The sequence below is a fragment of the Protopterus annectens genome, chromosome 5.part0, assembly GCF_019279795.1.
Source record: "Protopterus annectens isolate FY-2018-M chromosome 5.part0, PAN1.0, whole genome shotgun sequence".
Taxonomy (NCBI): domain Eukaryota; kingdom Metazoa; phylum Chordata; order Ceratodontiformes; family Protopteridae; genus Protopterus; species Protopterus annectens.
The window spans coordinates 971,770,360-971,782,711 of record NC_056735.1 but is presented as its reverse complement, the minus strand read 5'-3'; the positions used below and the strand labels follow the sequence as shown (position 1 = coordinate 971,782,711).

At 39.7% G+C, this 12,352-nt stretch overlaps 1 protein-coding gene across 1 annotated transcript in view; it reads right to left on the bottom strand.

Moving 5' to 3' along the window:
- Positions 1–1,079: 1,079 nt before the first annotated feature.
- LOC122802299 (beta-arrestin-1) overlaps positions 1,080–12,352 on the bottom strand; it is a 915,058-nt gene continuing 903,785 nt past the window's right edge. Inside the window, exon 16 of the mRNA XM_044071946.1 lies at positions 1,080–2,267. Coding sequence (XP_043927881.1) covers positions 2,156–2,267 — 112 coding nt within the window. The 3' untranslated portion in view covers positions 1,080–2,155. The remainder of the gene's footprint in view (positions 2,268–12,352) is intronic.

Below are 12,352 nucleotides of genomic sequence, written 5' to 3'. Positions count from 1 at the left end.
AAAGTGGGTAATATAGTCTGTTACGTATTATGATTCTTTTCTCTATCCACTTTTTCTTTGTTGCTTAGGGGACATGTTGCTCTGTACACCAGAATGCAGTTTCATAATCTTCAATCTGAATTCAAGAATAGGGATACAGTAATACAATTTCCCTAACTAGAAGTTCATGTGCTGCATGTTGCTCTCAGGTGATAACAGAAATAAATATATGGAAATACAATGAAAAGCAGAGCAGGTGTGAAGGCTGATGCGTGGTCATCATTTTCTTAGATTTTTTTTTTGGTGAAGTTCTTCACAGTGAGGTTGAATTGCTGATTAACAGAACTAGCTCTCCAGTTTGTAGTGATGTAAACTATTATTTTTTTAATATTTCACAAAGTAAAAAATGGTCTTGCTTCCAGAAGAAATGCATCATGGTTTAGAAAATAGCAATGTAACAAGCATGGGAGATAGAGAGAAAGTCATTACAGTGAAAACAGCGTGGTTAGGTAGATGAGGAGCTGCATACAGTGTTGCTAGAATGAAGGGTGAATATTGCTGATATCACAGAAACAAGGGGCGGTGACATAGAGTTCCTAAACGCAGCCTCTTTAAAATTAGCATAGAAGGGAGGGATGAAGATGCAGTATTAATATGCATAAGATAGGGTATCAAATTTGAGGTTAACGAGGAGGAGGAAGACCACCACATGAAGGGGGCAAAGAAGCAAGTAAAGCCAAACCAATTGGGTAGAAGGGGACTACACAGATACATTCAAGAAGGCAAGGGGCAGCTGGGAAGAACTGAATAAGTAGATATTCACAGAGGAGCAGCAGAATGCTTAATGGAGGCAATATGCAATCTAGATAAACTTATTGTTTTTTTCATGTGGCAAAGTCCTTTAACAATAATAAACATGAGACCAGCAAGGCCACTAGCCTCATGAGCTTAGAAAAAAATAAAAGACCACCATAGCAATGAAGTCAGTGATCTTCTGTTTTCTAAAGTCTTTGTTAGTTTACTTTCATTCTACCATTATGCAAGTAAAATGAAATGCTAGTACCCTTAGTAGGAAGAGGTTAGTAACACATATACAAGCATTTTGATTATTTCATATTTTATTTATATTATACACAAAATGTCAACATATTTAAGAATGGTAGTGCCTACCTTGCCCATACTGACCACACATCACTGTTGCTATTCAGTAGTTGATCTTGGGTACACTGTCATAAAAATGCACATAGTATCTTGGAAAAATAGAGTACCCACCAAAACAGACATACATAAATTAAGTATTTTAATCTAGAAAATTGTTATCCTGTGAACACATTCGATCTTCCATCAGCCACTGGAGAGGAATAAATGTTCAGCAAGGTGACTTGGTAATTTTTCGGTTAATGAGAGATTTTGTTTATAATAAGAGTACTGCAAGGGCATGATTTCTAATGGGGCAATATCTGCTTATAGATACAATGAAGTTTACTATTCAACCATGGTAGAACATCTTTGCAAGCAGGTCTCTGAAACTAGATGTGCAGTGTATTCATTCTCACAGTTATAAATGTTTTATGGCTAGCAACTGTCATAAATGTCATTATAATAAAGTAGGCACACTGTACAATGGTATACAATTAACAATTTCTGAGATATATTAACATTTTTACTTTGGTGGCATGCTTTAATTGTCCCTAAATGGAAACAGATTCATTTTCATATGTTGCCATATGTAGAAATATTTCTTACAGAAATTTTGTTTTTTTTCATGTTAAATATTTAGTTAAGGCCCGGGTTTAAGAAAATATTTTTAGTGAGCTCCACCTTCCTGCTAGAACCTTTCACAATATGCTGTATGAAATCATTAGACATTATAAAATTTCAGTAGTGTTCAAAACATGCAAAAATATTTAACAGTATTCCTCATGTAAGAATACAAAAACTAACTGAAATTGCTACCTCATGATCAGGGTTTGAGACGTACACGGCTAAGTAAACTACATTTTAAAACACATTTTGTTTAAGATAACAAAACACAGTTACCATGAATGAAAACAAACTCAATGACATTTTTTTCTTCTTTTTTTATGACCATAATCCAAGAAAGATATCACTGTCATTGAAAATGAACATGAAAAATCCCAGTACTTCATTATTCATTTTTTTATCATGTCCATGTCTATCGGTCATTGAAGCTGGCTGAGTTTACTGCATCTTCATCTTCATCTTTATCATCTTTCATTCCTTTCAGTCTCTGACGAGCAAAGTCTTCAAACACAATGTCATCATCACTGTAAATATTAATGAAAATGAACACTATGTTACTTAAAATGATTAAAGATTTACATTTTTTTTAAGTTCAATATCCCTCAGTATACCAGAGTTCTGTAGAGTCCACACACACACACACACACACACACACACACACACACACACACACACACACACACACACACACACACACACACACACACAAAATAATAGTTTGCCTAGAAATCATGCAAACATCTTAAGGCAATAACAAGTCTAATGACATCTAAGAAAGTGATATTAAAGGAAGAATTACAATATTTTCCAGAGAAATAGGGTTGAACTTAAAGTTAAAGCACTGCATTTATTTAGCGAAACATGCTGAGAATAATCCAGCATTTTAATAAAGCAAGATGGAGTAATGTGGTAAGTGTTCTACCATGAATTGCCAATTTCTAAAAGTCTTAGATCCAAAATACCAAAAAAAAAAAAAAAATCCCAAACCACAGAAGACTAAAATGTTTAACTGTAAGCACTTTTTCCAGGAGGTCAAGCTCCATTGCACTACACAACTTTTATATACCAATTCCACAGGAATCTCCCAAAGAAATAAATCATCAGTGGAGAACAACATTCAGTGTTATGCCTCTCGATGTATTTTTTTTTGCAGGGAACAGAAGCTTGGGGAATTTCACCTCGACCAACTGTAGAGGAACCTGTGGTAAATCATATAGATCAAGTATTTCTACCTCCCATAGAGAAAGGACTTCATAAACAAATTCCGTTGTACACAAAAGAAAATTGTAACCTTAGCAATCATGGGGAGGAAGTGTGTGATTCAGAAAAGCAAGCTGTGTAGGAGCCCAGCAACCTGCAATATACAGTATGCAGAACATGTAAAACTGCATTAAAAGATAAAGGAGCAATGTTTTATTTCAGTCATATGTGTTGAAGCTTGTGCATTGCACTGTGTGACTATACAAAAATGCACAGCACATGGGACATTTTAGTTGTATATCTGCAAAATACTCTCACTGGCAAGTTTGTTCTCAGTAGCATTTACTCCTTCTTGTAGCAGCTGATCTTGACTTACTAGCATTTTGACAGATCATAGTAAGAACAGGGGTTTATGCAGCAGTTATCTGCTACATAAACCTCTGTTCTTACCACATGACTGGCTAACTATGTTAGTGGCAGATTGTCAGTAGCATAGTTAGGGTGGAAGAAGGGGGCAAATGCACTAGGTGCAAAGTGTTGGGGGACTGCAATAATCTGATCTCAATTGTTTTTTAATGCATATCAGCTTTTAAAAGCATGTATTGCATTTTGAGTCAAACCTAAACACTGCAGGTCTCCATGTGTGCTCTAAACTGTAGCATTGCTACAGTTTAAAGGAGAAAATATATGTTTCTTTTTTAAACTAAAACCTGAGCAATGTAGCATTCCACACATTGTATAAACTGCAGCAACTGCTTACTACATTTGTAGCAAGCAGTTTGCTACAGTTTAAATGAAAAGAAATAAAGATTTTTTGTTACTAAATTGCACATGAAAAGCTTGGGGATGGGGGTGCACAGATTGGAGGTACTGTCAGGATGAAGCCATCCAACTGGCATCATGCAATTTTGCAGAAGTCCTTTTTTGTTTTGCTATTCACTGGAAGAGCTGACATGATGGGCACTACATCATTTTACTGGCTTAGGGCATGCTGGTTGAGCCAGCTATGCTTCTGCTGACTGATATCCAATTCTGTGTAGATTGTGACATAATACAGAGTTTGGTAGACGTTTCATCCATATGCTGACTCTAAGGGAATGTGTGGTGATCCTGTCCCTGTGGAAGTATATGTAACACATAGTATAATAGCTACTGGGACATTTCAGTGACCAACTGGAACATTTTAGGTATATTACAGGCATCTCCCTCATGAAAGCTGAACAAGTTTTTTGATACTATACCTCTGCATGTGGGTGAACATACCTAGTTCCCTATGACAGGATAGGAGAGAACCACTTCTATGCATAGCTTCTATAACACTGCATGTCTCTCTGGGATACAGGTACCATAAGTTGAGCAAACAGCACTAAAAGCATTTCCTTGTTCCAAATCACAGATGTTTCTGACCAGAAAGGGCTGTCATTGTATAAAATGGTATCCCAGAACCCCAAATCTTGACTACTATAATTAATCCTAAACTTACATCTGAAAAGCAGTATAGTACTATTTATGCTGAGACCCAGAATGTCATGGAGTGGATCTTCGGTATGTAGAAGGCATGTTTCCATTACCTAGTCTCATCTGTTAGGCACTGCAATACTCCAGTGACACAGCCTGCAAACTGGTTGCTGTATGTGTCATGCTGCACAACATGACTGTGTGGAAACAAGGTTGTCATCCCAATAGCATTCCTCTGTTAAATCCTATCCCAGATACCACAACACCAGCAGAAACGGCAGGGACCTGGAACTGAATGAGATAAGTAGAGAAAGATGCATAAGGCAGCAGCAGGTGCAGTATATGGTGCAGATGATGAAACAATGATGTGTGGTTGACATCTATGGGTCTTGATAATCACAAAGTGACAGTGTCACATTGACTATATATGACTATATATGATGCATGCAGTTTTATTATCACACTATGCCCAATACATGATCTGGCCTCACTGTGCATCAGACATCACCTCAGTACAACACAGGATGGAGAGTATTGTGGGGCGCAACATCATCATTTGCATAGGGGATGTGATTACAATAATTCAAACCTGTCAAAAACTGGGTGAGGCACAAGACAAACAGATGTGTTTGGGGCAAATATGTCACAGGGGTTGAGCATAGAGACAATGGTTGTCTAGGTTTGAGTACCAACAAGAGTGGCAGGCAGTGTGATATTTTATGATAGACTCATTTGTGTAGGAAAATCACGATGTACCCAAATTTATCTTCCATGGTGGCAGTATATTGTTGCAGACTTGAGATGCTTTGAAGACAAACTTGCATCATGCATATTAAGTTAGATTTCTCTAAACTTGGTATGTCTAACAGCAGTATGGACAAACCTCTGATGAGCAGTATTGACCTGGTCTATCATCCACAGAAACACAGGGGAGTTAGACTACCCTGCACCAACATCTAGACCACCTCCATGGACAATGCATGTTTCATTGTTTACACACAGGGGCACAAGAAATTCCTCCATATCAGTGAAGCATGCATTCTCTGGGGGCCCAGCCTCTGTGGCAGAAGACCTAATTTCAGTCGACATTTCCTTGTGCTAGGCCCAGACAGTCATATCTCTGAGGCACTGATGAAACTTGCCCATTGTCCCCGTCTTTCTTTCCACGGCACTGATGTCCTGTTCCAGGGGCTGCCACATCTGCTTCTGCAAGTATTTATCTGCTCCATTTCTGCCCAACAGGCATAGGCCATTTTCTGCAGCACTAACATTTTTTGGACTCTATCTTTCAGATGATTCTCTGGCCATACTGAATATTAATGCTATAAGCATAAGGAATGTAGCAATACATATGCATTGTGATTGTGATAGTGTGGATATAGCTGTTGTTCACAGGCATATATTCATAACATTCAGGGCCTAGTAGCCCTGGTATGTTATACTGCAATGATTCATGACAGAAGCTAGCCTTTAAAATGGTTAGGTGAGATATGCTGTACAGTGATATCCCAATGTACAACTGTTTTAAATAACTGACTCATGTTGGGATGTGACTATCAGATGTGGCAGAAAGTGAGGAGATGTATGCCATGTTGTTGGGTGACCAGTACACTGCCAGAGGTACTTCTGCCCATATGGTAGTCATGGTGAAATATCTGTGTAACATCATTTCTGAGCAGACCATAGCCAGCATGTTACACATGTAACTAAAAAGTAGCTGTTATGGTTTCCTTAGAAAAAAAGATGTGCTTCCAACATCCACTACAGGTCTTAACATTTGCCTCTGCTTCAACTCTTGGAAATATTTAAAGGGCATTGCTAGTCATAATTGTCTTTCCTCATCTACAAATAATCACTGGACTAGCCTAGGTTATAGGGTAGTATATCGCCCGTGCAGTATCTATGTGAACAAATTGGACATGCAGTTACATGATGAAAAAAATAAACTTTTCTGTTTATGCGACATCTCACAAAATTAAGCTTTATTTGTAATGTTCTGAACCTGCCCTTATCAAGAAAAATAGGCCATTAATAAATCATAATGATATACTTTTTAAACCTGACTACTGTTGAATCAGCACCCCTGATGTGTGCACACAGTTCTAATAAAAAAATATACATCTTAGCAGAGAAATTCAGATATGAAAATAACACACAACACAATTTTACAAGTATGCCATGCCACATGTTCTTCCCCAAAACTGTGAACAAAATGGTGAGATGTTCCCAAACAACATGTTATACCCTTTCACATGTTACATAGTTGAATATGTGCTTGTTCATAGGTTCATAGGTAGGTACTAGGCTATCGGCCCAAGGGCCTACGTAAACCTAGCCAACAAGGTTCCCTGACTTACGCCAGCCAAGAAAGTTATTTTCCTGTGCCACTGTCGAGCAGAGACACAGAAGTGATCCCTGGGGTGTATGTCTTATTTCCCATCCACTCATCAAGATTTTTCTTGAAGAGGGCTAGTGAAGAACTTTGCTTGATATAGATGTGTACCCTGTTCAAAAGTATGGGAAGTCTCTGGGACAGGAATCTATCCCTCCAGCATGTCCTGTTTATTGTGGTGACAAGGTTTAGGTCCCTAGAGTGTGTAGCTCGGAGGTATTGGGATTTCTTTAGGTGTAGCATGTCCAACAGCTCTGGGTTTGACATAGCTTTATATGTTAGGCAGAGATCACCTTGGAGTAGGCGATATGCTATGGAGTAAAGCTGGAGTTTTTTGAGGTGGTCAGTGTAGGACATTTGTTTGAGGCCAGTAATCCTCTTTGTGAGGTACTTCTGTGGCCTTTCCAGCAGCTGAAGATGTCTTGTGAGGTACATTCCAAAAGGGGCATTGTACTCTATAATGGGTCTAATGAGTGTCGAGTAGAGGGGAACAATGACCTCTTTTTTCCTGGATGAGAACCCTTTTATGATGAGGTGTGCCACGTAGAAGGACTTCCTGACTACTGTGGTGATGTGACTATCAAAGGAGAGACTACAGTCCACCTGGGTCCCAAGGTCTCTTATCACACATTCAGTGTTAAGTAGATTGCTGCCTGTGTGGTAGTTCATGGGTACAGAGTTTTTACCAAAGGGGATGACACTGCACTTTTTGGCATAGTCAACATGAATGTGTCTGAATCACCTAACTATGGTTTGCAAATCACAATATTTATATGCAGTTAGTGCATGATTCAAGTGGTACTATATCATAAGCTTATGATGGAGACCTGTGCATGGTCACATGATGCTTTAATAAGCAGTGAAGGCATTTGCAAGCAGCTACTTGTGATTTACACCTATATCTACATGCGAGAGTCTGTCATCTTTCTGAACTTAGTTGGACAGTAGGGAAACTATGGCTGCTGCTTCTAATATTGCAAATTGGTGGGCTTCTGTAGGTATTTGAAGGAAATATTTTAAGTATTTTCTTGACAGGAAATTTATGAAGTGGCTGCTGTGCCCGCAGGATTGATAAACAAATAGAGAAGCAGAAAGCAAGATGGAAGATGAGCACTTCGGATTCAGATCAGTATGTAGCACAACTGACCAGACATTTGAAGTCAGAGAGATACTTGAGAAGAAGCTAGAAATGAGAAAAGAATCCAGCTATGCATTCCTAGACTGGGAGAAAGCATATGCCAAGGTCCTAAAATAGCTGATTTTGGCAGTCCTGTGGTGGTTGGAAGTTTCAGAAACATTAGTCGAATTTGTGCAAGCTATGTACAAGGACCCAATGACTCAAGAACAGTGTCCAGTCTCACAGAGGGGTTCTCAGTGGGACTTGGATTTCAGTTCTGAACCCACTGCTGTTCACAATGATGGTGGACTACATTAGCAAACAGGTCAGAGGGGTCACATCAACAAAGTTGCTGTATGTAGACAATCTGTCATTACAGGCAGACTCTGAGCAACAACATCAGCAAAGGATAGGGGACAGGAATGTAAAACTGAAGGTACATGGGATGAAACTGAATACAGACAAGAAAGTTATAATGGCAGAAAATGGGGGAAAGCAGAAGAAACTGAGACCTGATAAAGAAGGGAAAGTAGTGTAACAAGTCAACAGCTTTAAGTATCTGGGAACAGTGGTTGAGAAGGGAAGTCTGAATGAGGAGATCAAAGCTAGAATCAGAGGGGCTGCAGCCAACTGGCACAGAGTGTCAGGGGTAGTGTATGACAGAATAATGCCAAATAAGCTGAAAAATAATGTGTACAAACAGTGGTGTGACCATAATGGTTCATAAATCTGGGCAGTAAAGGTACAGCAGTTGAGGAAGCTAGAGGTGATGGAGATGAAATGCATCTGATGGGTGATAGGATGCATACTGTGGGTCAGACAAAGAAATGAGAAAATAAGAGCAGAAGCCAAAGTAGCTCCAATTGCAGAAAAGGTCAAAGATGGTGGTTTCAGCATATGCACAGAAAAGCAGAAGACAATCTGTTGAAGAATATTTGGGACAGACAAGAAGAAGGCAAGAGAAAATGAGGGTGTCCAGCAAAGAAGTGGATGGATTGTTTGAGAGAAGATCTGTGACAGTCAGGCATGATTGTTGAAGAAGGTAGAAGAGTATCAATGAACAGAGAGATATAGTGACTATTGATATGACACCATGGTCCCCACAGAAAATAGGACAAAAGGGGGTTGATGATGATTATTCTTATGCTGGACTATGATCTGGGCCAGCAGCTGCTATGAGCTGTAGACATTCTGTGCTTGAGTGATCTAGAGCAATGAATTAAAGTGCTGCCAACCTTACCTGCTGCAAGACTTGGAAGCAAAGGTCCAACAACAGCACCCTATATGCAGAGGCATCTTCAGATGAAGAGGAAGCAGAAGCACCTCACACACAACTAGCCATAGCTGAACCAGGTCGAGTCCAGTGATGGGGATGGAGCTTCCTTATCCAAGAGCAGTAAAAGCCTCTTTGAGGCTGACAACTCTATTTAATCACCTGTGGCACCAGTTGGTCTAGCTGTGGTGGACAGGCATCAGGAAGCCTATATCAGTTGTTTCTAGAGGGTCTTTGAAAATATTGTCTATTCACTTGCCTGAGCATCCCTGGCCATTAGGTCATCAGAGACTATCCAGGTCCATGATACTGGCTGATAAAGGCTATCAAATGGCAGTGATCATTTCTAAGTTAATCTGTTTGCCATAGTGGCAGACCCTGGCAGTCTGCACCATTCTATATTCCCTATGTACTGTCGCTCCCCTCTTCCTACTATGTCATGTCCCATCCCCAGTGGATGACTGAACCCCCATTATCACCATTTATTCACTCTCTATATGTATGTACCCATCTCTTCTCACACCAACCTTATGTGTGCACAACCACTCCAGTTTGTCTGCACTGTTTCACTATTTCATGTTTGTCTGTCTTTTCCCACAAGCTCTTTTACACTCTATATACTCATTTTTTCTGTGCATCCCATACCACATATCCCCTTAATTCTTTATACAAAAAGGGGATATCATCCCCTAAAATATTATACCGTATTCACTCAACCCCACTTTGTACTCCTGTATGTATTCTCTTTACATGTTTTCTTCTTTTTATCATCCTCTCAGCTTGTTCAGATGTTGACATTTAATTTACTTTTGCAGTTATTCAATAATGATATCAGTTTAAGTGACCTCATTTTGAGGAAGTGAAAGTTATTATGGAATTAGGAGTATGGATAAGTATTAAGCTAAAATTCAAAGAAAATGCAAAATTGCCCTGAAGGGAATGTATTAAACAGTTTACTTTTGAGGTCAATATAATTTAGGAATCCACAAGTACTTAAAAGCCTTATTTTTAGCCTAATCCACCCTATATAGGATCACAGGATCATAGGAAGTAACTAGGCTAATGGTCTTACGGCTCTTACAATCCTAGCCAAGTTCTACCCTTATTTCCACAATCAGCACCTAATGCACGTGTCCAAGAGGGACACAGGTGGAACCCCTGGGGTGAATTTACAGTTACCCATCCAATCGTCCAGCTTCCATTTGAAGAAGGGAAATTAACTGCTGTGTTTGACATGAAGTGGGAGTCTGTTCCAAAGATGTGGTAACCTCTGGGAGACAAATCTGTCCTTCCAGCAGGTGCTATTAATATCACATACAAGGTTAAGGCCTTTAGAGAGAGTAACTTGTGTACCATTTGACTTGCGGATATGCCGAATTTCCAATAAAGCAAGGTCAGAGATTACCTTGAATACAAGGCAGGGATCATCAATGAGTAGTCTGTATGAAACAGAGTAAAGTGACAGTGATTTCAGATGATCCACATAGGACAGATGCTGAAGACCTTGAATTTTCTTTGTGAGGATCCTTTGTGTTTCTCCAATTGCTGCAGGTGCTTGGAAAGGTACATACCAAAAGGGGCATTGTATTCAATGATTGGCCTGATGAGGGAAGAGTACATGGGGGTTATAACTTCTTTTTTATGGAGGCAATGCCCTTACTTATGACATAAGCAGTACAGAATGCCTTCCTTACTAGTGTGGAGACATGGCAATCAAAGGTAGGGTTGTTGTCAAGCTGTATGCCCATGTCTCTCAGCACTGAGTGCATACTTAGGGTGTTGCTATTGATGTGGTAGTTAGCAGGAACATTGCTCTTACCAAAAGGGATGATAATACATGTTTTTGCATTGAGGTTAAGGCAATGATGTTGGCACCAATCATTTGTTTATGTAAGACCCTCTTGTAGAATGTTGACATCATTTGGAGATTCTATGACCACTCCCAGTTTGCAGTCATCAGCAAACTTTGTCACCCACAGACCTTTAGTTTTTGCTTGTAATTTGGAGAAATAGAGTTCAAACAGTAGAGGTCCCAGGACAAATCCTTGTGTAACACCACTGGTTACAGGTCTGCTGTTGGATGTGGATTCCCCTATTTTGAATATATGTGTTGTATAAGTGAGACAGTTAGCAACCTCTCTAATGATATAAGGGTTGATTTCTAGCTGGGTGAGTTTCTCAATGATGCCTGAATGGGGAATACTGTCAAAAGCCTTGGCTAAGTCTAAGTAGGCTGTATGCACAAATTCCCCCTCATCCAGTGCCTTGGTGACTGTCTCCAAGAAGACCACCAAGTTTAGCAGGCATGATCTCGCTTTGACAAATCAAAACTGATTAGGGTCAAGTGATTGCAGATTACATGTACCTTTGTTGATAAGGTCCATAATGATTTGCTCCATGGCCTTGCAGATAAGGCTAGTCAGAGTAATAGGTCTATAGTTCCTGGGGTCAGTGAAAGCACCATCATTGTGCAAGGGAATAACGGTGTCCATTTTCCATTCAGCTGGGATGAAGCCAGTGCTTAGACTATGATTGAAAACAGTACCCAATGGTGTTGTTAATTCTTGTTGCAGCCCATGTAGGATATAGCCTGGGATGTCATCTGGTCCCAAATATGCTGTGTTTTTGGCCTTAGAGAAGGCATCTATGACCTGCTCTTTAGAAACACAAAGTAGGGGACAGGTGGTAGGGATCTCATGGGGTACATGTGGTGGGGAGAGGGAAGTGAAGTTTTCACAGTACTTGTTGGCCAACCGGTTATCTATGTCCACAGGCTCAGTATATGTGGTATCATTAACTACCAGTTCATCACAAATCTGAGCCTTTCCTTTCAGGTTATGAATGTAACTAAAGAATGCCTTATTGTTGTCCTTAGTTGAGGAAGCTAATTTGGATTTGTAGTTTGCTTTGGAGGACTTCACAAGAAGTATTATTTGCTTGTTTAAGCTGAGGAGGGAATGTTTCCAGTTTAGAGCTCGCTCCCTCTTACTCTTAGACAGCAATTTATTCCTCTTGTTGTAAAGCCTGTTAATGGCAGTTGTCCACCAGGTAGGTTTGCTCTTCCTTTCTGAGCTTGTTTTGGTCCTATCAGGTATGGCCAAGTCAATGCAGTTATACAGGTGTTTGTATAAAGCATTGGTGTAGAAGTTATTTAGTTTAATTGTTGCTG